Source organism: Vombatus ursinus, unplaced genomic scaffold (assembly GCF_900497805.2).
Source record: "Vombatus ursinus unplaced genomic scaffold, bare-nosed wombat genome assembly UNPS02014791.1, whole genome shotgun sequence".
Taxonomy (NCBI): domain Eukaryota; kingdom Metazoa; phylum Chordata; class Mammalia; order Diprotodontia; family Vombatidae; genus Vombatus; species Vombatus ursinus.
In genome coordinates, this window is record NW_020954569.1 from 63,797,211 (window position 1) to 63,825,127 (window position 27,917).

A 27,917-nucleotide genomic window follows, 5' to 3' on the forward strand; every position below is an offset into this window, starting at 1 on the left:
TGCTGACACTGTTGACTAACTACTGGGCTCTCCCTCACTGGAAGCCTTCAAATGAGATAAGCTAGATGCCCATTTGTCAAATATGGTATAGTGATTCTTGCTCAGGCACAGATTAGACTAGATGCCTTCTGAGGTCTCTTCTAACACTGAAGGCCTGTGATTCTATGAATCTTTTCCAATGTCTTCCTCACTCCAAGAACCAGGAGAAATTCTTATACTAGGTGAGTAGGCAAGTAATTATGTGCACAGTAGCATTAATGAGTGAAATGAAAATTGGTGGGCGAGCCTAGAGATGATTTTGTTGTTATTGAGTCGCTTTTCAGTCATGTCCAACTCTTTGTGACCCCATGTGGGGTTTTCTTGGCAAATACACTGGAGTGATTTTCCATTTCTTTCTCCATCTCGTTTTACAAATGAGAAAACTAAGACAAACAGGGTCAAGTGACTTGCCCAGGGTCACACAGCTATTAGATGTCTGAGAGTATATTTGAAGAGGAGTCTTCCTGACTCCAGGTCCTGCGCTCTATATACTGCACCACCTATCTGTCCTTATATTTTTTACAGTTCTAGCATTCTCAGAGTGCTTTTATTTAGATCTACTTCTTTGATGTTTACAACAATCCTGTGAAGGATCAAGGATAGGTATTATGCCCTGCCTTTGACAGATATGGAAATAGGTCAAAAGAGGTGACTTGGTCAAGATCACACAGCCAACTTGTAAAAGAGGTGAGATCAGGACCCAGATTTTATGACCCTTCTTCAAGTGCCTTTATCATGCTGCCAGCCCATACCTACACCAGATCCTCTGGGAAAGGAATGAAAGGCCCAAAGCCAGCTGGGTGGGCCCATTCCACAGTGCATCTAGTAGAAAGAGTCAGGCAGTATTCGAGGTGAGACATGAAGGACACAAAGAGAGACGCTAGATACTTACATGGAGTATACGTTTTGGTCTGTAGCTCTGCATGGAAGAGATCCCGGTAGATGGCCCCATCGTCCTCCTCTCTTCCTAGCCATCGCCCACAGGGATACGTCAGACACTTTCCTAGAGATGGCATGTCTACCTCTACCCAGTCGACAAACCAGCCTGGGGACTTGCCTAGGGAAAAATACACATCTGGCCTAATAAGTAGACAGAGAAGTATTTGAAGTTACTTTTTATTTTTTTCTGCATACCTGGCAAGATTTCAGGGCCATGAAAAGGTCCTGCTGCCCAGGCACACAAGTCTTCCTCTAGCTACTAGATAATGCCTGAAATTCCACCATTAGTGTCTTTTCCCTTTGGCCTTGATTCTAATTAAAAATGCACACACTCTTGAGAGGGATTGCATTATAAGCTGTTCTGTCATTCGCTTCCTGGTGTGAATGAAGGATGCGAGAGCTAGTCCTGATAGGAGAAAGGGAGACAGAGTATGAGGATAATGGTGAAATCCAAGGAAAAGAAAGGATAGAGTTACAATGTAAGGGAGGGACCTCTTAGAATGGGAAGGCTAAAGGCATACCAAAAACAATCCCCACAGACTTTATAATTCCTCCCAGGGCCAGTTCTGAAAACAGGGAAATTACTCTAAGATGGGTAGCTGAAGTCCTGGATGAGGAGATGGAGGAGAGAAGTAGGATTCCTTTGCTGACACAATTAATTACTATCATGAAAGGAGGAAGATGGTAACAGGAAAGCAGGTGTAATTTGGTTCATTTCTGTGTATGTGCAAAGTGGTCTTTCCTTCCTCAGCAGGGCCATACACGTGTGAGTCGGCACTGAGAACACAGAGGAAGAAATGAAAAAGAAAACGGGGATATGAGGGTGGAAGTGGGGAAAGTTGTAGGGACAGGGACAAATAAGAGAGGGAGGAGGACATAGCCTCATTCTCTAAATTCAGGAACACTGGGACTTGTGTGGCCCCCAAGGGGACATGAGTAAACCAAAGGAAAGCCTACTATAAATAGTGGACTTACGAAGAGTAAACTCTTTACTCCCAAGAGATGGTAAAATTCTATCCAACCAACAATAAGTAGCTCATACTATATCCCACGCTAGGTGTTAGGTGCTGGGGATATGAAAACAAAAATGAAACTGACTGCCCTCAAGGAGCTTACATTCTACTTGGACAGGGGAAAGATAACATATGGAGAGTTAAGTAAATACAAAGCATATGCAAGGTAATTTTGGGGTGGGAGAATAATAATTGAGAGGATCAGGAAAGCATGTAGGTATGAGGTGGCACCTGGGCTAAGCCTTGAATGGAGTTAAGCAACCCAAGAGGCAGAGGTAGGAAAGGAGACTCTTCTAGGCATAGGGGAACAAGTCAAAGGCATAGAGTCAGGGACTGAATGCTGTGGGCAATAGGTCAAGCTGTCTTGAACATAAAGTGAGTGGAGCGAAATAATATGAAATTGCTTCAGAAAACCAGGTTGCAATGAGATTATGAAGGACTTTAAATTTCGGAGGAGTTGGTATTTTCTAGGAGTAATAGGGAGTCACTAAAGCTTCTTGAGAAGGGAGTGTTGTGGCCAAACCTGTACTTCAGGAATATCAATTTGGCACCTGCATGGAAGATGGGTTGGAGAGGGAAGAAAATGGAAGCAGAGAGAATAATTAGGAGACGCTTACATGTGGTAAGGGCCCTGCCGTGAATAATGGCCATGTGGGAGGATTAAAGGTTCCAAATATTAATGGATTCAAATTGAGTTTAGATGACAGATCTTTCATTGTTTATTGGGAACAAGGAGGGATGTTTAGGGCAGGTCAACGGACAACTTGTCTCTTGGTACTCCTTTCCAGAAATAAGCCTGAACCACAGATAGCAGGGGCTGACCTAGGGTGATATTTCTGGGGGGTCTTATGTTCTTAACAAGAAATGAGGGACAAAAAAAAAAAAACCAAAAAACAGGACTCACCTGTATTGTCGTGACCAATCCTGATTTTCTGGAGCTCTCCAAGGTAAAATGCATCCACCGTGAAGATTTCAATGCTCCCTCTCTCAAACTTGTCCTTGTTGCTGGACTTGGAAGACTTCAAGAGAATCGTCCCTGCCGATGCAGTAGCCCCCACATAACTAACCACATGCAGGATCCTCTAAAGCAACTTCATCACTCCAGCCTGAGAACAGCCCAGCCCTCCCATTCTCTCCAGCTCGGAAAGGAAAGAGGGTGAGGCTGGTACCCTTGAACGCTCCCCGGGCAGAAAGAGGTATGCCTCTAGGACAGGGGGAGTTCTTGCAAGAGTCCTCCAAGGGGACAGAAGGAGAGAAAGGGCACACCAGGAGCTGTGCCCTCTAGACACCACGCCTTAGCTTTTGGCTCGAGTATAAAGTCCTATGAGTCTGGTGGTGATCTTGATGTCACTCTGGAATTTGGAAAGGGTTTGTGAGTTGCTGCCTTGTCCTTCTCTGTAATATAAACCCACCCTCCTTCCAAGTCTTCCTGGTCTTCTCCTTCATCTCCCTTGAATCATAGCTCTGGCCTATTTCCCATAGGAATTCTTTTGGGATTAATAGACCCTATTCTCCAATCTGCCAACCCAGGTTCCAGTTCACTCACTTCCTTTGTTTCATCTACCTTATTAAATGTAGACATCTTGTAAGAGACTGGGCACCCACTGAGTACTCAGAAGGTTAGCAGGCTGGGCAACTGACCGACTGATTAAAGAGGTAGGTTGCTAGCTGACTGGCTACAAACCTGAGAAGGGAATCTGCAGGAAGGCTCCAGTTGTCTTCAGGTTCCTTGGCACTGCCCACTGACGCTGGCACCTTCTGTCTAGCACACTGCCTGCTGCTCTTGGGAGTTACTGGTCATATCTGCTTAACATTTGCAAAATCACTCTCTTCCATGCCCCTCAATAGTCTCCAATGTCAGGAGAGGAATAAAGGAAGCTGATGGAAAGTACAGCAAGCAGCTCCCTCATGTTTGGGGACCAGGACCGCTGTCATTCAGATTTTGAAATGCAAACCCAGTGATGGCCACAGGGAAATCAAAGGAAGCAATGTGAAATTTGAGAAAGGACCCAAGTAGAAAGACCTATTAACAGATCTAGAGACATTTATCCTGAGGGAAAGAAGGCTGAGGGAAAAGAGCTTTCATTTAATAATTTTCAAGTCCATCAAGAGTTACCATATAAGCAGGACTGAGAACAGGGGGCTAAAAAAGGCACAATGGACTAGAATGGAGGAAGATGGATTTAGGTCAGATATGGTAGAGAATTTCTGTGACAGTCCCCAAAAAGCTCATGCTTATGAACCTCTCTGGGACCCATCAGACTCACTTGCTCTGATCTATCTCTTTTCTGGACATTGGTCATGTCTGTCCTTCCTGCTTGACAACCTCCTCCCGAGATTCTTCCCACCTTGTCATTTTCTATAAATTTACCCCAGAAATCATGTCCCCAAATTGCTTTTCCTATTTGATTCATCGGGACCTCCTCCAGTCAATACCTAGCTCTTTCTGCCTCAGACTTCAAAGATGGGAAATCATTCAGAAAGGCCCAAGTGAGAACCAGCTCCTCCCTCTAAAACCCTCCACTACTTGGCTGCCTCCATGAGCTAGGGAGGCAAATGAGACCCAGCCATCCCTGTGTTGACCCGGAAGAGTGATCACCAATGAGCCTGGTGGAGCAGAGTGTGCCAAGTATGGGGATGGCCCAACTGAAGAACCATCACTAATCCCTCATTCCACCTCCGGATGTGTCCAGAGCACCCTTCCCATCCTTGAGGCTCTAGAGACCTCACTAATTGTTGTCTTCACCTCGTGGGCCCACCCCATCATCCTCTGAGTTCCTACCTCCATTTAGGTAGTGAACCGCCTCTTGTATGAGTTTAAAAAGGCCATTAAAACAACAACAACAACAACAACCCTATTGTTTTATGCATTGCTGGCCTGTGTGGAATTTGGAATAGGTTTATGAGTTTTTCTTTTCTAAGTTCCAAAAGTATAGATGCAGACTAGGACTACATACTAGTTATTGAATTATTGAATTAATCCACATTGCTTGAGAAACACAAGGCTGTTTAAACAAGGGAATATCATAGAGTCTTTGCCAAAAAGGAGGCACTCTTTTTTGAAGAAATGGTTTGAATGCAGTCTTGCCTGTTGGCAGAGGGATGGACTAGCTGACCCTCAATATGGTCCCTTATAGCTTATAGGGGAAGCTATAGATAGGTCTTACAACTCAATCCAGATGCTAAGGACATATTTATTTAAATGAATCAAGCCTCACTCCACACCCAGGCTTTTTACCTGTATCATCATCTGTGCCAAAAAGGGTGATGAAGACATTGGCATCTGTGCCTGCTCTCTTCTTGTCGCCAGTCTTCACGGTCACTGAATACATGGTTGATTTATCTGCCAGGTGAGGGGCATGGAGGTGTGAGCAATGTGAGCTGTTCTCAGTCTCAGGCAGGGTGGGAGAAAAGGACAGGTCTGGATTGTGGCCCATGAGTCACTGACACAGTCAGATAACCTCAGGTCCACAGGCCAGGCAAATTTTCCTGATTCCATGGCCACTAGGAAGAGCCTCCAGGGTCGTGCTCCCAGAAACTGGTGATATTCTGCATGACCTCATGGGAGGTCATGGGGAGGGTTAAGGAATAGGTTAAGGAGATGGGCTGTGGTTATAGTTCAGCTACCTGCTGCCACCAGAGAAATTAGGTCTGTTCCATGGGTCACTGAGCAAATGTCCCAGTGCTCTTTATGGATGGTGCGACTTTGTCTGCCAACCTGTGGAATTTCTCTTCCTCCTTTCTGATAAATCGTAACCTTTCCTAGAAGCAAAATTCAGTTTAATCTCACTTCTTCCAGAAAGCTTTCCTTGTTGTGCCCCACCTGGATTAGCCACTCCAATCCTTCCTGAAAACCCCAAGCATTCTACCTCTGAGTACCTATAATTAGCTCTGATTTTTTTTTTTTTTGGTTGTGGGGTGATTTCATTAATGCACTGATATAGGGAACTCCTGGTATGGAAACTCCCTCCACTAATGCAGGCCAACACCTCTGTAACTTAAGAGTTTTAGGGAATTGCCTGAGGGCACTAAAAGGTTAAATGCCTTGCATATGGTCATACAAGCAGTAACATGTCATAGGCAGGAACTTGAACCCAAATCTTCCTGATTCCAAGACCTATCCTCTACTTGCAGCATCGTACTGCCTTTCAACTAGCTACGAACACTTTCATATATTCCTTTTGTCCTGTTTCTATGTATCTGTCCCATGTGCTATCTTTTCTTTCTCCATTAGCTTGAAAACTTCTTGAAGGCAGGAACCAGGTCCTTCCCTTCTTTCTGGGATCACACAGTGAACACCCAACAAATACTGTTGTGAGACTGATGGCATCACCCCTGGAGATGACTAGGGCATCTGTCCCCTGTCTGGAGTTAGGACACCCTTAAGTGGCAGCCCTGGGCCATTCCCATGATGCCAGGCCACTGGGTACAGAGAAGCCAAACTTCCTTAATTTTCAGGTAAACTGTGAGAGTTACTGCCAACCATAAACTCAATTCCTTTTCTGTTTCATCAAAGAACAAGTTGGGGAAATAAAATAATAGTTCACCCTCCATGTACATTCCAATACCAAATCTGGCTGTTTCTACTATTGCAACCTCTCTAGAATACAAGCTCAGCTTAGGTTCTCATCATGTCTCATCTAGAGTACTGCAACCACTTCTTAACTGGTCTACCTCTTCTTGTCTCACACATTGCTATGAAGGTAATTTTCATTAAGCACTGATCTCAATCATCTGACATCCTACTCAGCTAACTCCAGTGACTTCCTATTGCCTCTAGAATAAAATAGAAAGTCCTATGATTGGCTTTTGAAGTCCTTCACAACTTGACCCAAATCTATCTTTCCAGACTTCCTGGACCTTCCATACCCTCCCACACTCTACCATCCAACCAAATTGGCCTTCTCTCTCTCTCTCTTCCTCATTCACAACACTCCTGTCCCCATATCTTTGCATAACTGTCCCCCAAGCTTTAGAATGCACTCCTTCCTTATTTCCACCTCACAGTCCCCTCTCTTCTTTTTTAAGATGCTATTTAGACACTGTCTTCTGCATGAAGCTTTTCCTGATCAGTGCCCCCTCCTATCCATTAATGCTAGTACCCTCCCTCCCAAACTACCTTGTATTTAATTACTTGTGTGTGGATGTGTGTATATATGTATATATTTATGCTACATATTTTTTATGTTCTTGTACTTTTCCCCCATTAGAATGTAAACTTGTGAGTACAGATTTTTTCATTCTTTGTACTTGTCCCTCCCCTGCTTTGCAAGTGCCTGGTGCAGAGTAGGCATCAATAAGTATTTGCTGATTAATTGATAGAAGAGTATCCTGCACACAGTAAGCACTTAATAAATGTATATTGAATGTAATGGAATTGAAATAATTAGAGACCAAAGCAGGATAGTCTATGATTAAGTGCCAAATATATAGCCTAAGTAATCAATTCTGTGGGTAGTCAGAAGGGAGAAAATCCAATACAGGCTGGAGGTTTTAGGGAAGGTTTCAGGTGGCAACTTAAGTCAGATTTTAAAGGACAGACAACATTGGGCACTCCAGGTAAGAGGCACAGATATGGAGGCAGGAATGAGCATGGCACATGCAGCCCAGTGAGGATACCAGGAAGGCCCAACAGGAACAGAGGGTTTATGTAGAGTGAAGAATGAGGGTAAGATTGAATCATGGTGGTGAGAAGCAGAATGGGGATAGAACACAGCCTGAAGACTTTAGGAGGCTCAATTGTTGACAGGAAGGAATGAATCAGTACTGGGTCAAGGGGAACCTTTCATATCCAGGGCCAGGTTGGCAAGCCCAGTGTCTTCAGTTCCTCCTCCTCCTCCTCCTTCCTCGCCCTCTTCCTCTTCATTCTTCTCATCCTTCAGGATATATGACTCATCCACTGGGATCAGCTCCCTGGAGAGCTGCCCATCATCTTCATCGACTGCCAGCCAGCGCTGGCATGGGAAGTAGTACCTAAAAGGAGATGAGTGAGGTATGGTCGACTGGCACCTCAAACCCTATGACAGTCTCTGGAAGACAGGGAGGGGGCCATTGTCAATGTCAACTGATAGGAACAGGGCCTGAAGTACCCCATCTTCTCCTACCTGGCCTGATGTGATCCCCAGCAAGGTCAACAAAGACATTTGCATTTTCTCTAGAGGTTTCCAGAGCTACTTGGAAGGAGAAGAAGGTTTTAGGACTCCACTCTCTTTCCCACAAGTATCTTAGAATAGGTTACTAGTAGGTTGGCAAGAACATTGGACTTAAGAGTCTTAAAACCTAGGTTTACATTCTGGCCCCTCTTATCTAGTTGGGTAACCATAGCCCCAGAAGGACCAGGCACATTAAATGATCCAAAATCAGTATAATTTTACTTTAAAATAAAATTTTTCATCCTACCGTATCTGTTTTCTTTGCCCTTTGAATAAGAAAAATGCTCTGTGTCAAGCAATGGAGCTTGGTTGTTTGTGGTATTCTTGAGTTCTAGTCCTTCTAATAATGTCAGACAAGTCATTTTTTGGCAACTAGGTAGGGTAGATGGAGCACTCAGCCTGGCGTCAGGAAGCCCTGAGTTCAAATTCAGTCTCACATGCTCACTGTGTGCGCCTAGGCAAAGTCACTTCACCTCTGCCTTGCCTCAATTTCTTCATCATTAAAATAATATTAATATTATTATTATTACAAAATAAAAATAGTAATAGCACTTATCTTCTGAGGTTGTGGTGAGGATAAAATGAGATAACATTTGTAAAATGCATTTCAAATCTTAGAGTACCGCATCAATGCTAATTGTTATTGCTATTATTATATTTCTCTGAGCCTCTTCCCCCTATATATCAAATTGAAGTTACAATACTTGTGACATTTCTATAGCTGTAGTCAGGAACAAATTATATACAGGGTATGAATGGGCTTTGTATGCTGTAAAATACTACATAAATGTGATTTATTACTAGTTACCAGATCACAGTGCTTGGGACTTTGGAGATGAAGTAGAAAAAAGCTAAATCTGTTGGAGGGAGAGAAGATACAGGCTCCAGAGAGGTACCACAGTGTGCAGACTAGATAATTTAAGGGATAACTGAAGATTAGGCGAGGTTAGGGGGTGGAGGGAGAGGGAATTTTGCCTGTGGAATCATTAGATCATAGAATGAATATCAGAACTAGAAAAGATCTTATATCTAGAAGAGACAGATCATCTAGGTCCATGCCTTCATTTTCTAGTGGAGGAAACTCGGGCCCATAGAAGAGGAAGTTATGGGCCCGAGGTCACAAAGTAGTAAGGAAAAGATTCCAACTCCAAATTCAGTGCTCTTTTTACCACACCACATTGGGACTTAGGTTTACAACTAATTCTGCATTTAAATTGTACTCAGTCAACAAATTAGCCCAACTTACTGGAGTTTCCACTTTGCTTCTAGAATGAGTACCCCACTCCAATCAAAGTCAGGATCTGTTTCATGAGGTCATGAAATTCTTTGAAGGGTTCTTAAAAGCTTCTTTCACCCCCAAATATTTGTTGCCATGACTGTCATGAGGTTCAAAATCCCTTGGAGAAATAATCCCAATGCCTTTGAATCTTCTAGAGGGTCCAATTAAAACACGACCACAGTGGGAGGGATCATGGAGTGTCCATGATCAAATGACCTCATTATAGCTGGAAGGGACCTCAAAGGTCATTGAATCTAAACCTTTCATTTTACAGAGACCAAGAGAGGTGGCGCCCAGGGCTAGAGGTCACAGTGGTGGAGCTGAGATTCAACCCGAAGTGCCCTAACTATAAAGTCAAGAGAGTGATCAACAGTGTCAAAGGCTGCAGAGAGGCCAAGAAGGATGAGGACTGAGCAAAGGCCATTGGACTTGCAACTAAGAGATCATTAGCAACTTTGGAGAGAGCAGTTTCAGTGGAATGATAATTCAGAAGTCAGATTATAAGGTATTGAGAGGAGAGAATGAGAAGAGAGAAAGTGGAGGCATCTGTTGTAGTACCATTTTTGAAGAGTTCGACTACAAAGTGCAGATGTGAGACAACAGTTAGTTGTGATGGAAGGATGAAGTGAGGGTTTTTTCGGGATAGGGGAGGCATGGGTATGTTTGTAGGCAATAGGAAATGAGCCAGGCGAGAGGGAAAGATTGAAAATAAGTGAGAGAGGGGATGACAGAGGGGGCATTCTGTTGGAAGAGACAGGGTGAATAGCATCACTTGAACAAGCAGAGGGGTTAACCCTGGTAAAGAGTGAGGCACAGGAGTGAAGGAGGAGAAAGTGGCCAGCTTTAATACCTAAGAAATCATAGTTGATCCTATCTATAAAATTATGATCTAGAATCATCTGTGACACCGTACCTCCCCAATTATGACACACTTTTCTTCATATAGACCAGTCTTTGACTGGACTTGAAGCCAAACTAAGGTTCAAAGTCTTAGGATTGTTTTGCTACAGAGTTCATACTAAGTTGGAACAAGGGAGTCCTTCACCTGTGCCCTTGGAATCACAGAATGCACGTTGGTGTCTATCTTGACTATGCTCGAGGGCATCACCGTTAACAAAGCAGTAGAGTAGGGAGGTATTTGGGGGTGATCACCTAAGAGAATGGAACGTATACAAAGGACAAAATTTGCCTCTTCCTTGGCCATTCAGCTGTGAGTTCGCCAGCCCCCTACTCACGTGGTTTCATTATTGTGGTCAGTGATGTCCACTCGATCAAGGAACCAGCCAGAGGCATTGCCAGAGTTATCGTGACGAATCCTAATCTTCTTCAGGGGCCCCAGGTCAATGGCGTGGATGATGAAGGTGTCTGTCTGTGGAGGGCAAGGACACAGCATTCAGAAGGGAGCAAGTCCTATAATTCTACCCTTTTTCTAGAGGAAGCTCAAGACTACTATTTTTTGGAACACTAAATCCAAAGCAGCAGGTTGGAATGTGAAACATCCAGTTAGCCAATTGGCTATTTGGTACAGCTATTCAGCAGCTTAAGCGTGCCATGAAATTAGACATCTTCTCACTCCTATTTGCCAATATTTGATCATGAAAGAGGATGCATGAGGGAGGAAGGCTGAGAAGGGGATACATATTGGTCATATATCCACTTCTGTCTATGTTTGACATGGCATAGTAGGTAAAAAGCTGGGCAAGGAATTATGAAGAATTCAGTTACAATCCTGTGTCAGCCACTAGCAAAGTGACCCTAGGTAAGTCAATTAACCTGTCTCAGTTTTTGCACCTGTAAAGTGGGAATAACAACACCTATCACCCAGGGATGTTGCAAGGATCAGATAAAGTAATATGTAAAGTCTTTATCAAACTCTGAAAAGGTTTATAAATGGAAGCAATTTTTTAAAAAATTATTTTGCATATGATCATTGTCAGAGAGGCAGCTGGGTTATAGTGGATAGAGATTGAGCCTCAGAGTAAAGACAACCTGGATTCTAGTCTTGTCTCTGACTCATGCTGACTTATGTGACACTGAGAACATTACAACTCTCAGTGACCCAGACAATACTCTAAGACTACAGGTCATAGAGAAGTTGTTGATCTGCACAGAGGGAGTTACTTCATTGGGAATTCAATATACCAATAGAGAACCACAGATTTGGTCCAAAAGAAAGTATCATAATCAACAACAAACATGTAGTTACCATGTACAATGCAGATACTACTCCAGGAGATGAGAAGACAAAAAGACAAAAACCTTAAGCTTCCTACCCTGCAGGAGCATGCAGTCAATGGCAAACAATGAAATCGATCAATAAACATTTGTCAAGCATTTACTACGAGCCAGAAATCATGTTAGATATTGGACATTAAAAATAAAGCAAAAGTAAAAAAAAAACAGTCCCTGCCCTCAAGGAGCTTACATTCTAAGGGAGGTGATAACAGGTACTTATATGGGTACACAGGGCAGCTAAATGGCACAGTGGTTAGGGTGATGGACTTGAAGTCAGAAAGACTTATCTTCCCAAGTTCGAATCGAAACTTACTTAGATTCTTACTAGCTGTGTGACTCTAGGCAAGTCACTTAACCCTGTTGGCCTCAGTTTCTTCATCTGTAAAGTGAGCTGAAGAAGGAAACCATTCCAATATCTTTGCCAAGAAAACTTCAAATGGGGTCACAAAGAGTCAGACACGACTGAAATGACCGAACAACAAAAATGATGGATAAAGTCACTGTGAATGATGAATTGGTGAATACCAAAGTATTTGTTTCCAGGGGTTAGGTTCCTGTAAGCCTATGGTCACAACATTTAATTTAACACTTTCCAGAGTGGCCTTACCTACAGATTAGCAAATTTCCTCTTCCTTTTTCTGGATGTACCACATCATCAATTTGTTAACATTGAACTCCCAGCCAACAGCACTACACCTCATGCCTGACTGAAGCTTATTTAACACACATATTTTCTCCATAAGGCACATCACCATCTTCTTGTGCTTAGGAACACTAGATAGCACTTCATCACTATGCTGGGGGACCATTTTAAACAGTGAAATCACCAACAAAAATCACAAAAATTCAAAAAATGTGGCACTAAATTTGCTCACGTAAAGGACACTTGTTCACAGTATGGGAGTTGAAACAAGCAGGCAGAACATTGCCTTGTTCGACCTCAGCTGGAAACATGAACATTGGGTGACTCAGACACCGCACATGTCTGTGAATGATTCCCAAAGTGTCCTGAGTATTGATTGGGGGGGGGGGGCGGTTTACAAATAAATCTGAGTGAGCAGGCGAATTCCCAAATACAGAACCCACAAATGAGCATCAACTGTATACACAAAACAAATACAAGATGATTAGGGGTATTAACATTGACAGCTGAAGGGACTGAGAGAGACCTGATGTAGAAGGTGGCACTTGAACTGAATCTTGAGGGGAACCAAAGATTCTGAAGAACAGCAAGAAGGCCAGCAGCCAGACTATGAAGGGTTCTAAATGCCAAGCATAGGCACTTACATCTAATCCTGGAGGCAAGAGATCTAGACCTAGAAGGGCATTAGAAGCCATTGAGTTCAACCTCCTCATTTTACAAATGAAGAAACTAAGTCATGGCTGGCTAGTTGGCGCCATAGTGAATAGAGTGCTGGGCCTGGAGTAAGGAAGACTCATCTTTATGAGCTGAAATCTGGCCTCAGACTTCTACTAGCTGTGTGACCCTGGGCAAGTCACTTAACCCTATTGGCCTCAGTTTCCTCATCTGTAAAATGTGCTGGAGAAGGAAATGGCAAACCATTCCAGCATCTTTGCTAAGAAAACCCCAAATGGGGTCATGAAGAGTCGGACATGACTAAAAATGACTGAAAAACAACAAAGGCACAGAGAGGTTAAGTCACTTGCTCAGGGTTACATAGCTAGTAAGTCTGCTGTAGAATTAAACCCAATCCTCTTGACTCCAAGTCCAAAACTCCATTTACTCTCCCAGACTCCCTCCCAACATGTTGCGAGGATCAGATAATGCAACATGTAAAGTCTTTATCAAACCTTAAGAAGGTTTATAAATGGGATCGATTTTTAAAAAATTATTTTGCATATGACCATCCTCAGAGAAGCAGCTGGGTTATAATGGGTAGAGACTAAGCCTCAGAGTAAAGACAACCTGGGTTCTAGTCTTGTCTCTGACACGTGCAGACTCGTGTGACACTGAGAACGCTACAACTTTCAGTGACCCAGACGATGCTCTAAGACTATAGGTCAAAGAGAAGTTGCTGGCACAGAAAGATACTCCTTACTGGGAATTCAATATACTAGTAGGGAACCACAGGTTTGATCCAAAAGAAAATATCATAGTCAACATTTGATAATCGTAATCATTTGATCATAACAAAAGTGCTGCAAGGTATATAGAATGAGTGTTAATCCCAAGTTTTCAAGCTGGCTGCTTCATGCCCCCAAAAGGAACGCAAAGACGGGTTTAGGGCTTAGACAGAAAAGTCTGTGATCTTCTGCCATTTTTATGTCATCATTCCTGATTCCAACACATTCCACCAGTGTTTTGCATATAATAAGTGTTAATACATGTTTTTTCTTTTTCATTCATTCATTCACTTACTAGCTGAGTAACCCTGGACAAGTCACTTAATCCTACTGTGCCTCAATTGCCTCATTTGTAAAATGAGAGGGTTGGATTCAATGGCCTCTAAGGTCTATGCTTGGTAAACTTTACATCTCTTTAAATTTGTTGCATGGAATGTATATAAAGTGCCCTAGAAAAAAAATTGTTATTGCTGTTGTCATTACCTGTCCTTGTTCAAACTTATTTGATTTGTCTGATTTTCTTAAAGCTCGCTCCCCAGTATCACCATACTCCTCACCATAGATGTTCAGGTAGACATTGGCATCAGTGCCACCTTTGGGCATCTTCCCTGTGATCACCTGGACCTCATAGGTATTGGCTGTGGACACAAAATAAGGTCAGATTTAGGAAACCAAGGCCTGAGCCCAACCCTGAGAAACCAAGCCCAGTGCCAAGGAAAACAGATGACTGTCAGCATGCTGGGTTTTCAAAGGTCAGGTGTAGACTCCTCTAAGACCAGGGCCAAAACTGGCTTCCCTAGGTTGTCTCCTAGCCCCAGCGTTATCCTCCTCCCACTCCCCCAATTCCTACCCTGTCTAAGAAGTCCAAGGGTACTAGGAGAGACTTGGCCAGTGAAGTTTGTCTTCGGAATCTCCTACCTCTTATTTCTAAATAATGTCCTACTCTTAGTGTTCTTACCTCTCTTGACTACTTCCTCCAACCCCTTCCTCAACCCCACCTCCCATACCCAGGCACTCAATAGACTCATGTTACCCTGACTCCTTCCTGGGAAAAAAAAATCTGATCTCATAAACTCATTCCCCCTCATATGCTAGGATAGTTTATTACCCTTTCCAAGGGTATCAAGAGGACTGCAGAGAGTGAAAAATGCTTAATCTCAAAGACTAAATTACTAATGGTGGAATTTCAGGCACTGGGCCACCTGGGTGAAGGAGATATTTGTGACACCTGTGGATGACTGCCAATCTTGTCTATACGGAGGGGCAGTCATGGGATGAACCAAGTGAGCCTTGCCCTTTTGAAGCCCGAGTCCACAACCCAGCGTCAGAAATATGGGCCTGACCAGTTCCAGGGAGGTTGTTCAACCCTGTCTCAGGCTTACGCTCGGGACCGGATCTTCCGGATGGGGCCAGTTCCATGACAAGCTCGTTATCCTCCTCGTCAGTGGCTAGCCATCGATTGGCTTGGAACCTGTAGACATCAACTACTTCCTGCATGCCCTCTAATTCTTCCTCATCATCCTCAATCTCGGTCTCCTCTTCCGATTCCTCTGAAGATTCCTCCTCTGACGAGGACTCCACGTCGCTACTCTTCTGTTTCTTCTTCCTCTGCTCCTTGGCCTTAAGCCTCTCCTTCCTCAGCAGCTGCCTCAGTTTGTCCTTCTCCTTCTTTTTTCGGGCTTCCTCCTCTGGGGTGATTTCCATGTCCTGCAGCACCAGGCGTCTCAGCTCCACCGTGTCCACGAACCAGCCGGACCCGAAGCCTTCACCTGTGTGGCCCACGCGTATCTTGAAGATCTCACCCACATCTGCTGCCTCCAGCTGTTGCCAAAGCACAGGTCAGTGCCTTGGGAAATGCCTGCCACCCTCCTTCCCCTCCCCCGAACAAGAATAGCCCCCCAGAGCCCCCAATCCAGCTCAAACTCAGGCATAAGATCATGAGGAACAAGGGCTAGAAGGAACCTCTAAATCTCGAAATTAGTCATTGCTTAGCACATTATGTCTGAGGTTTCAAGCCTGCCTTTTGAGGTCTACCATAAATTTGTCCTTACCTCACTTACCTTTCTCCCACTACAGAAATCCTCTACTCTAAGTAGGTTGATCTCCTTATTATCCTGTACATATGCCAAACTCTTTCTTTTTCTTCTTGCCTCACTTCTGTCATATTCTTCCTTCTGCTCTAGAAATCCTCCCCATCCTTCAAGGGTCAGCTCAATCCCCACCTCTTCTTTGAAGCCTTCCCTGATGATATGGTGGAGCAGAAAGATTGCTCTAAGAAGCATGGCACCATAGAAATAACACTGGCTAGGGTTTCAGAGAACCTAGCTAGACCCAGCTAGTTAGCTAGCATTTTATACTACAGTATTTTGAGGTTTTTTAAAGTGCTTTACATATGTTAACTCATTTGACCTGGGTTCAAATTCCCACTCTGATGGTTATTGCCTGTGTGACCTTGGGCAAGTCACTTGACCTTCTCAGGTCTCAGTTTCCTCATCATTAAAATCAGAGAGCTGGGGGCAGCTAGGTGGCACAGTGGATAGAGCACTGGCCCTGGAATCAGGAGGATTTGAGTTCAAATCTGGTCTCAGACCAGACATTTGACACTTACTACCTGTGTGACCCTGGGCAGGTCACTTAACCCCAACTGCGTAGCCAAAAAAGAATCTTCTATGGATGAAAGGAGGTAGAAGGGGAAAAAATTAATGACTGATCATTTTGGGGCAGCTAGGTGGTGCAGTGGATAGAGCACCAGCCCTGAAGTCAGGAGGAACTGGGTTCACATCCGGCCTCAGACTTGACACTTACTAGCTGTGTGACCCTGGGCAAGTCACTTAACCCCAACTGCCTAAAAAAAAAACCAAAAAAACAAACAAAAAATCAGGCCTATGTCCTCTCATCTCGTAACTCCAGCCTCTGTTCTCCCTCTTCTAACTTTTGAGAGGCTAGAGTCTGAATTGGAATGTGTGCTACTTGATTCCATGGTATCTTCTACAGTTCACAATTATTTCACATTTATTGGATTTATCTCCCCAAATACTCTGTGAGCAAAGCAAAGTCAATTCTTTTCTCATGAAGCTCCCAGTGGCTGCCCTAGGGCCAAAGCCATAGGAGGTCGTCAACTCGTTGTCTTGGCGCTTTCTCATCGGCTCCATCATCTAGCTCTGATGTCATCTTTGTGACACGTCCCTCAAAGGCATCCTATTTAATATGTGGTTGGCCACATTAGTCACTATATTCAAATGAGGCCTGATTAATAATGAGGATGAATTATTTCCTGGCCTTCACATACCATATCCTCTTAATCTAGTAATAATAATAATAATAATAATGATAATGATGATAATAATAATTTCATGGCTTTCACACACCACACTCCTCTTAACAATAATAACACCATAACAATAATAATAATTGAATTTATATATTTCTTTTAACTTTTCAAAGCATTTTTAAAACTTCTCTCATTGGATTCTGGAGGCAAGTAGGTAAGTGATCATTTGTGCCCATTTCACAGCAGGGGAAACTGAAACTAAGAGGTCACACAGTGTCAGAGCAGGGATTAGAAGTCAGAAACTACCATCCTAGAGTTCTTTCCAGCATACTTTATATACATACATACATACATACATACACACTTGTATGTATGCTGTATATTTTAGATGTTATATATTTTTTCTATATGACATGAGTATGCATATATGTATATATCTTTCTATATGACATAGGTATGTATATATGTACCAATATAGAAACAGAGACTCTCCCCATATGAAAATTATAACCTGAGAGACAGGGTTGAAGCCCTGGGGGAAAATGAATTTACTCTTTCAAGCCAACAAGGGACTTCTTAGTAAATCACTTCTGTAGTACCCTTGATCATGCACTTCTTCAAGGCTATGTTAGTGTCAGGATTCATTCCCCTCATCCTAGACCCCTCATCTATCTCCCCACACTACCCACCCCAGCCACAGCAGGAATAAGCATACAATGTATGGAGTCATCTCTACATATAATTAGACAATATAGTACAATGAGCCTCCATACATGTACATTATCACATAATCAATAATAATGATGATAATAGCTAGTATTTATATAGTGCCTACTATGTTCCAGGAACTATGTTAAGTACTGCATAAATATTATCTTACACTGTATGTGTGCATGTAGGAAAGTATAGGCATGTACACATGGCATGTATGTATATATATCATATATAACACATATATGATATATATATATATACACCAGCCCTCCTTCTTCCCCAAGTCTGTCTGTCTGTCTCTCTCTCACACACACATGTACTCTCACACACACACATACACACATACACACACACCATTCCCCTGCACAACTCTATACAAGAATTAGCAAAAGGAAATGAGAAGTCCACCATGACATATGACCCCAAGCCTTGACTGGGAAATGGGTCCCTGGTAGACCTATGAGAGATAACCCCCTCCAGTGATCTGAAGGACTCATGACCCCACTGGTACCTTAGGTAGTGACCTTACAAAATGGACCAAGGTGTCTGGACCGAGGTGGGATAGACAACCCCCAGTGAGTCCATCCCAGGCTTTCTGAGGACTCAACTGGTCCTGGCATCAGATCCATTACCCATGCACCCTGCGTCCCCTCTACAATGCGTACCTGAAAGGTGTCCTTGTTTCCCCGCTGGAAGACTTTTGAACGGCTTTTGAGAAAGAGCACTTCAGTCTTGCCCTCCTCCCCATAGATCTGCATGTAGACCCGGGCACTGGTACTTGCGTTGCCCATATCCCCGGTCACAATCTCCACCTCATAATGGATCACTAGGCCAGAGCCAAAGGAGGGAGACAAAAGTTTAGAGAGAAGGAAACCCTACTCTAGAGAGGGAACTGTCACCCTCTAGGGTGACCAGGACTCTGGAGGACAGACAGCCAATCCACAGACAGCTATTCATTGAGCAGCTGCTATGTGTCCAGCCTTGTGCTAGCCTCTGTGGGGGACATGGAGAAGAATAAGACCAGGTGGGTCATGGAGTTTATAGTCTAGTTTGGGAGGAAAGGACAGATTCACATATGAGAAGTTAACCAAGTCCCCAGACCGTGACGTAGTGCATAAAAGCACTTAATAAATGTTTGTTGATTGACAGAAAATGCTCTAGGATTTGATAAGGCGAGATTAGTGTGAGCCAGAAAAGGAAGAACAGTAGAGAGGTCATCTGAGCTGGACCTTAAGCCCAAGTGAGATTTGTTTTGTTTTGTTTTGATTTCCTTGGATAGAAAGATTTACCACTTCTACTGAATCACTATTAAGTTGCTTTCTGTTGACATTAAATCTTACAAATGCAACAAAAACTCACTTTTATCAAATAACATTTTAGAGGTATTACAGTTTTATAAAATGAAGACAATTGCAACAGATCATGGTTTTGAATCTGCCTGTTAATCAACAGCTGTTAGTGTCACAGTAGGTTTCCATTGGGAGGGCCTTGACTAGGCAGGAAGGGCGATGACATTCTAGGTGAACAGAAATGTCAGAGAAAAACTATGGAAGATTTCATAGTACAGGGCTCAGTTTGCCTGGAACAGAGAGTTCAAGAAAAAGAACAATTGAAGATAAGGCTAAATATTTAGAGTGATTGTGGAAATGAAGGATTGAGGAAAGGATTTATACTTTGCTGTTTCAATTAAATCGATCTGGCCGTGATATACTCAATAGATTGAAAGGGAAAGAGAACGGAGGCAAGGAGACCATTTAGGAGGTCATTACAAGAATCCAGGTCTGAGGCAATAAGAGATTGAACTAGGCTGGTGACTCCCTGGATTTGGTTGCAGCTTGTGAAGGCGAATGCTATCCTGCCTTCTTTTGTATTCCTTATAATATCTAAAACAGTTTTGAGGGAACCCTAAGTGATCAATAAATATTTATAGATTGAGTGACTAATTGATGGTGCCTCTTCACATCATGTCAGCCATCATCTGGCTTTTACGTAAACTGTTTCGCCTACGCAGGCCTCTACTTCCCTGTCTGTAGAATGAGGACACTATCCTATGTTCTGTCTCTCACAGATGGTCTATGTGAGAACCAAACAGAATCCCTTACAGATATTACCTCTACATAGCACCTTCTCTTAAGGATGTGGACCAATACAATGATCTTTGTCCTTTCCTACTGAGCAAAAAACCCCGACCTCCTATTTGCTTACGTTTCTCAATCTCCTCGACCTCACTGGGGTACAACTCCACTTCTGTGCGCCCATCAGCTGCGTTCTTGTCCAGCCAGCGATTGACAGGGAATGTGTACTTCTTGCCTCGGCGGGGCACCCGAATCTGAACGCTGCCCAAAAACCAGCCTGCTCTCATACCTGTGCTGTCATGGCCGATGATAAGCTGGTTGATCTGGAAGAAAATTCAGGACTAAGTGTAGGGACAAGAGCTGGTGAGGCCCACCTTATAGAACCACTGAATGTTTAAGCTAGAAGGCACCCCAGTTTGGGTTTTTATTTTTCTTTTATTATAAACTTATAATCTTCAACAAAACCAAACACATTCAGTCGACCAAGAAGAATAAAAAAGGAGGGGAGCATCTGAAATTGTAAATTGTCATATACAATTTGGTGGATTTTCTTAAAGTATTATTAAATTTAACAAAGTAGCATCAAAATTGCCCTATTTTTCTGAATTTCTGATTCCTTCAGTGCATGTTAAAATGCATTATTGATATTCTTTCATTTCTTTTCTTTTGCATCTCTAAAACTACCCATTAACTCACCCTTCCCTAAAAAGAAACCCTCCCTTACAACAAATAGAGTTGAGGGGAAAAAAGCCAACATATTGGCCATATATGAAAATGTATGTCTCATTCGGCACCTCTATCACCTGTCTGCTAAGGAGCAGAAGGAAAGCTCTGGAAGACATTTTGGAGAACACAGAGACCTTTTCATTTTACCAAAAGAGAAACTGAGATTCGTTGCCCTTTTTTTTGGTTTTGTTTTTTTTTAGGCAATTGGGGTTAAGTGACTTGCCTAGGGTCACACAGCTAGTAAGTGTCAAGTGTTTGGTCTGAGGTCGGATTTGAACGCAGGTTCTCCTGACTCCAGGGCCGGTGCTCTATCCACTAAGCCACCTAGCTGCCCCTACTGCACCACCTAGCTACCCCATTTGTTGCTGTTAAGCTACTTGCCACACAGCTAGTTAGCAGCAGAATTAGGCTAGAGCTTTGATTTCATGATTCTGAGGTCAGAGCATTCTCTACAGCCCCTCCGCTCCCTCTCAGGGAGTTCTCAGGGACCACCCACTCAGCAATGACATTCCGACATCCAGCCACAAAATTCCATTTGGCATCTGAGGAGACAGGACGGGGAGCCTTTCAGATACTGCTCTGAGTTATACCTTTTGGCACCAACCTCAGAAATGCGGTTAGCCTCGCTGAGGTCATGAGACACCCAAAAGGGGGGAGCAGGAAGGGATTTGGTAGGTCCCAGACTACCCCCAATGAATGAGTCTCTGGGCTCCCTAAGCCTCCACCTAGTAGCCTTCACTCCTAGGGAGGGTTTGGACTAGATGAGTCAGGGCATTGCCATTACTGCCTGGGGACAGAGGTGGAAGCTGCTGTTTGTGTGGTGTGTGTGTTCAGAGGCTCAAGACAGTAAGCTAGGTCCATAGCCTGCCCCAGCCATTTACAACCACAAACCCTGCACTTGGGACAAAGCCTCTCATTCTACAGTGAGAGAGAAGGTGCAAAGTATAACTCTCTCATGGAGACATTCTGAAAAGACAGATTTAATTGGAGAAGGAAACAGCAAGGAGGGTGTTGGGTGTTTCAGGTAGGGTGGGAGCAGCACAATAGAAAGGGAATTGGTAAGAGGTTGCACGGTATTGGGGAAAGAGAATTAACTTTGGAAGCAAGAGCCCTGAGTTCAAATTCTGACTCTGATGTTTATTATTTATATGAACTTAAGCAAGTCATTTAACATCTCTTAGCCTCAGAGTCTCATTGGTAAAATGAAGATGTTAGATGACCTCCAAGGTCCTTTTTCACTCTCCATCTACAATTCTCTGAGTCTAGGCCACATTGCCTCTCTGTAATTTTGTTTAGGGGCAGGCCTGAGTGCAGGACTAGATGGGATAGAAGAGATAGTCCCGGGCTTTTTCAGGGGAGGGCCTAAAGCGCAGGAAGAAGATTTAACCAAAGCTGCCTGTCAACAAAATTATGGAGCAGGCCATGCATGTTCAGCCCTCCTCTGCCTTCCGTTTCAGCTCGCTGCGTGATCCCTTTGGTCTCCTGACATCATCTCCCCTGGCACCTCAATGCCCCTTCTCAACATAGCCTGCTGGGATCCAGGAGCTGGGAACGCTGCTCCTGACTCGTTACGGATAAAGTAAACTAAGTATCATAGCCGCTACCTCATCCTTTCCCACCTTAACCAAAGCCTGGATCCAAGTGGTTAATTCACCACTGTGCCCAGCTCTTCCGGTGCTCTAGTCCAGCCTTCAGAAAGTTTAATACTGTTACCAAAACAGGATTCCGTTAGGAAGTTAGGGAGAGAGAATTTGGAAGGGGCAGGGGAGCAATACAAGTGAAAATAACAATGGGCTCTGACTCCAAAGGTCTGTATTTGAGTCCTGGGTCTGACTGCATCTATTTCTTCATCTGCAAAACGGAGATAATCTAACAGTTGCACTATCCCCCTCGAAGAGTGATCGTGAGCATCAAGTGGGATTCATGAAGGTAATACAGTTATCCCTTCCACACTGTGACTTTCCCCATCGAGGTTTTGATGTATCATGGGTCAGCATCAGAAATTAAATGGGAATTTTTTTGGAGTTTTGCAGGAGTCACAGATGACATGCAAAGGCCAACAAAGGATGCAGAAAAAGTTTAGAAACTCAGAAATGCATAAAATATATGTATAGTATTATGTAGTATCAACATATTTTATCTTTTAGTACCATAATAATTCAGACTGCTTCTCTGGTTCAAAGGGAGGGCCAAAAAATTTTATGTGGATTTTCCAGATTGTGGGGGCACCTTGCCCCAACCCCCTTGATGTGGAAGGGATAACTGTACTCATGGTAAACTTTGAAGTTTTCTATAAAAGTAAGACAGCAGCTAGGTGGTGCAGTGGATAGAATACTGGGCTTGGGATCAGGAAGACCCACTTTCCTGAGTTCAAATTGGCCTCAGACACTTACTAGCTGTGTGACCCTGGGAAAGTCACTTAACCCTGTTGGCCTCAGTTCCCTTATCTGTCACGAAAAGTCAGACATGACTGAAACAACTGAATAACAACAACAACATAAAAGTAAACCATCATAGATATTGTCCATCTTGAGAACTGATGCCTGTGTGTTGGGCAGGACAAGAGCGGTGTGAGGAAGGCTAAATGTCATATCAGTACATAGGCCTAGGAAGAAGACTTACCTCTCCAATGTCCATAGTCTCAAGGGTGAATTCGTCAACTCGGCTACGCTCAAAATGGTCACTCAGGTTATTATCAGAGACCTGGAGGATCTGCTTGATGGTGTCTCTCTTCTCTCCATAGAGTTTGATGTAGACTTTAGAGTCAGTGCTAGCGCCTCCAACATCTCCTGTCTTTATGCTGATGTGATAGCGGAAGTCTATGAGCACGAGAGAGAGGGCGTTAGTTCAGAGAATAGATGGAGAGCATAGTTCTTGTATATCTCCCGTTATACTCCACAGGCACTCATATAACCAGAGGGCATGACCAAGCCATAGGGGAGAGAAATCACTGGACTTTAAAGTCAGGAGACCTAAGTTCTAACGGAGCTTCTTACGTTAACTATCTTTAAGACCTTAGGTGATTGCCTTCGTTTCTTAGAATCATGAGATATAAAAACTGGAAGTGACCCTAAAGAGCCCCAATGCACCCTCTTCCTTTTGTAGATGAGCAAACAAAGGGGAAATGACTTACCAATGAGAGAGGAAGTGGGTTACCAATGACTATCCAAACAGAAGCTGGCAAAGCCAAGACTTAACTCTAGTTCTGTCCATTCTGAGTCTAATACTCTTTAGACTATGCCTCTGGGCCTCAGTTTCCTCATCTACAAAATGGAGAAACCTGTTCTATCTACTTCATAGGATTATTATAAAAGTAAAATTAGATTGTAGACGTGAAAGTGTTTTGAAAAGAAAAAAAAATCTCTCTATGTAGGTCAGTTATTCCAATCAAAACTCCACTGTCCAGAACCTTTGGGAGATGAGTTTTTTCTGGCTAGTTAATGATTCTACCAAGTACCAAAACTCTTTCAAACCATTTTATGTAAATCTTTCTGATATTTCATACTTCCTTGTCTTCTTATGCCTTTCTATAGTTTTTTTTTTTAACTTCCTTCTTTGATGTCAAACTGTTAGCTTTATTTCTCATAGCTGTCAATATAATTGCTTCCAGGTTTCGCTGACTCTTTCCCATCATTCTAATCATCTCCAGTCAGAAAAAGCAGATTATCCCATCTGTTAGAACTGTTTGCAGGTTAAGAGTAAATCAGCTGTGAGTGAGGGTCTGGAAGACTCTCTTCTGAATAATATGTATGAGTTTTAGTGCTTGGATTTTGTGATGTCTACTTTTGGCTACTCAAAGACCTTACTGTTGTTCAGTCATTCAGTCATGTCCAACTCTGTGTGACCCTGTGGACTTTGTCCATGGTGTTTTCTTGGAAAATATTGTAGTATTTTACCACTTTCCCAATGTATCCCCATTTTACATATGAAAAATTGAGGCAAACAGAGATTAAGTGACTTCCCCAGGGTCACTCAGCTAGTAAGTGTCTGAGGCCGGATTTGAACTCAGATCCCCTTAACTCCAGGTTGGGTCCTCTATCCACTACGCTTTATACCAGCTCTCTCAAAGACCTACTCTCTTCCTTTTCCAGTGCTTAACTATTTCAGATTGATGAGATTACCAAATAGCTAAATTCTCAATAGTTAAAATGTTATTATATTGGTATTGTACAATGCTTTGCAATAAAATATATTTTATGTTCTACAATAAAATATTATATAATAAAAGTATATACTATGCTAATGTTACCATCACTGAGCAACAGAGTGATTATGCATTTTTAAGGCATAGTCTTATCCCCAACCTGGGCCTAAAGCCCCATCTGTTGATTTCAGGAAGAGGATCTCTGGTGAGAAAATAAGACAGAGGCATAAAAATAGTAAGTAACACTAATTCTGACTAATTCTGGGAGTTTATTGCCATCCCCAGCACCTGCCTGTTGGGAAGCTCATGTGAGGGAAATGGAGCTCCCCAGGGGGCCAGTCCTCCGAGGTAGGCCCCAATAAAATAGCCAACGAGACAGCTGCGAGCACAAAGGGTGGCCCTGGGCCCAGCTCAAATTAGCCAGCTGCTCGAGAGGCCCAGAGGCCTCCTTTAGAAAGCGGCCTCGTTTGTCTCCCTAGAAAACACTAGCAGAACGTGAGAAGAAGACGGGCTCCTCAGAATTCCATCCTCTGTCTACCCAAATTCCATTGTCCCAGCTGAGGATTCCAGGGGTTCCAGGAGCTGTCACTCACCTCTGGCAAGGACACAATGAGCTGTGACAAAGTGAGGACAAGGATGGGAACCAGGAGTCCTGGATTTACTGTTTGGCCTAGGGCGTTTCTCCCTCAGGAACTCAGTTTCCTTATCTGTAAAATGAGAGGCCTTTCCTAGTCCCCCACCCCCAATGTTTATTGTTAGACTCATTTCTGAGATTATGTCCCATTTACACTGTATATATCTTATACAGACATAGTTATCTGCATGTTGTCACTCCATTAGAATGTGAGCCCCTTGAGAGCCTAAACCCTGTTTTATCTTTCTTTGAATCTCCAGTGCTTAGCATAGTGTTTGGCACACAGGAAGTGCTTAATAAGGAAGACTCATCTTCATGAGTTCAGACACTTACTAGTTGTGTGACCTTGGGCAAATCACTTAACCCTGTTTGCCTCAGTTTCCTCATCTGTAAAATAAGCTGGAGAGGGAAATGGCAAACCACTGCAGTATCTTTGCCAAGAAAACCCCACATGGGGTCACGTGACTGAAATGACTCAACAAGTGCTTAATAAATGCTTATTGACTGGCTGAATGTAAAATTGGAACACCATCTCCTCTGCATTCTTCAGAGGCAGATGCTTTGAGGATCAAGTGAAGAGCTCATATCATATGATACTTTCCATATATTATCTCCACCAAGCAACCCTATGGTTATTAGATTTTTATAGATAAGGCAATCGAAGCTGAATAACTTATCCTGAAGCTATTAAGTAGCAGTCAACACTCAATCCCAGGTCCTCCGACTCTTAAGCTAATGCTGAGTTTCAGTCTAACCTCAGACTCTCACTAGCTATGTGACCCTGGGCAAGTTACTTAACTGCTGCTTGCCTCAGCTTCTTCAACTGTAAAATTGGAGTAATAATAGCACCTACCTCCTTGCTGTGAGGCTCAAATGAGATATTTGTAAAGCACTTAGCGAAGTGCTTGGCTTAATAAATGCTTGTTCCCTCTTTCCCTTTCCTTCCCTCTGTACTGGGCTGGTTCCTCTCTTTCAAGGTCTTTAAAATTCACCAACTAGGGCAGCTAGGTGGCACAGTGGATAGAGCACTGGCCCTGGAGTCAGGAGGACTTGAGTTCAAATGTGACCCCAGACACTTGATACTAGCTGTGTGACTCTGGACCTGTCACTTAACCCCATTGCCTTGCCCCCCCCAAATAAACAAAAAATTTCACCAACTGTTTGATGAGCATCAAGCACCCATTATGTTCTAGGCTAGAAGCAAGTCACCCTCAGATTCACAGCCTTACTTAACCATTATCATTTTTAAGTTACTCTTTCCTGTTGTTGGGCTTGGAGTCCAAACCTTCTTCCCTCTCTTATGGACATTAGTGCAGTAAGCCCAAACCTGATCTGTACTCTTTCTCTGTTCCATTCTGTGACATGGCTAACTAGCAACAGAGCCCAGGCCAGACCCCAGGTTCCTAATTTGGAGTTCAGAATGCTTTCCCTAAGTCCTCCCCCACCCTGACCCCCTCTGCTTCCCAGTAAATGAAACCAACATGACTTCTCTCCCCCTCCTCTCCTCTACCTCCTTCTCAAAGGCCACAGCTCCTCTTTGACCCGGGAAGTCATCCGATTTCCACTCAGCGCAGTCACTACCCTTCCCCAGGAACACTCACTCTACACAACCTTTCAGAAAGGAGTGGCCCCCGTCCCCCAGGGATAACTCACTTTTTAACGTTGCATTGCTGCCACTCGGTAATAATTCCCGGATCAACTGGCCGTCGTCCTGATCCCTGTCAAGCCATCTGGTGTGTGAATAAAGGGAAGTTATATCTTCAAAAGCACCCTTGGGAGGGGGACACATAGAAATTTGACCAGACTAGGGATAGAGCAAGAGGCATCATGCTATGACTTCTCCAGAAAAAAAAAAGATGGAGAGCCACAGAGGAGAGAGAAATCAGGAAAGGAGGGACATTGGAAAGTGTCAGTTTATTAAGTATTTATCAAAGACTTATGGTATCCTTAAGAACTATGCCAGGCATTGCAGGGACACCAGAGAGCTACAAAGTATGGTTCTTGCCCTGCAGAGCCTTAGGAGGCAGCCGTGGTTCGGTGGAAGGGCCCCTAGAACTGGAATCAGAGGGCCTAGGTTCAAATTCCTCATCTGATGATTACTACCTTGTGTCCTTGTGTACATCACAACCTCCCTGACCTTCAGTTTCTTTATCAGTAAAATGAATGGGTTCAACTAGGTAGTCTAGAACTCTCCTGTTCTAGCTACATGATTTGATGTTTTTATAACCAAGCAAGAGCAGTCACATTTGGCACATAGTAAGCACTTAATAAATGCTTATCCATTTATTCTTTAACTCTGGCGGAAGAAATGGTATGAGTGAAAGAGGGGAAGAAGGGAGGAAGAGTCACTGGAATATTTGAATTCATTAAACATCTATTAAGCACTTATGGTATGCTCAGCCCTATGCTAGAAATTTCAGGGGATACTAGAAAGAATAAAATGGGGTTGCCCCAGGTGAGGCAGCTGAAATACAGGAAAAGCCCTGGAGCTCAAGTTAGAGGGCGGCTTCAAACATCCACCTTACCACTGTGTGACTTGGACAATTCATAGTCTTTCTCTCTATGTGCCTCAGTTTCCTCATCTGTGAAATAAGAATAGTAATACCTCTAC

General features: G+C 43.4%; 1 protein-coding gene across 2 annotated transcripts in view; it reads right to left on the reverse strand.

Moving 5' to 3' along the window:
• LOXHD1 (lipoxygenase homology domains 1) overlaps nucleotides 1-27,917 on the reverse strand; it is a 272,249-nt gene that overhangs the window by 118,847 nt on the left and 125,485 nt on the right. The window contains exons 15-25 of one of the 2 annotated variants that reach the window (XM_027869010.1): nucleotides 26,960-27,036; nucleotides 23,151-23,347; nucleotides 19,933-20,125; nucleotides 18,393-18,553; nucleotides 15,125-15,563; nucleotides 14,226-14,380; nucleotides 10,658-10,791; nucleotides 7,774-7,964; nucleotides 5,230-5,334; nucleotides 2,896-3,027; nucleotides 932-1,096 (exon numbers count right to left, since the gene is read on the reverse strand). In XM_027869010.1, the coding sequence (XP_027724811.1) occupies nucleotides 932-1,096; nucleotides 2,896-3,027; nucleotides 5,230-5,334; nucleotides 7,774-7,964; nucleotides 10,658-10,791; nucleotides 14,226-14,380; nucleotides 15,125-15,563; nucleotides 18,393-18,553; nucleotides 19,933-20,125; nucleotides 23,151-23,347; nucleotides 26,960-27,036 (1,949 nt within the window). The remainder of the gene's footprint in view (nucleotides 1-931; nucleotides 1,097-2,895; nucleotides 3,028-5,229; nucleotides 5,335-7,773; nucleotides 7,965-10,657; nucleotides 10,792-14,225; nucleotides 14,381-15,124; nucleotides 15,564-18,392; nucleotides 18,554-19,932; nucleotides 20,126-23,150; nucleotides 23,348-26,959; nucleotides 27,037-27,917) is intronic. The other variant, XM_027869011.1, reaches the window with a different exon arrangement.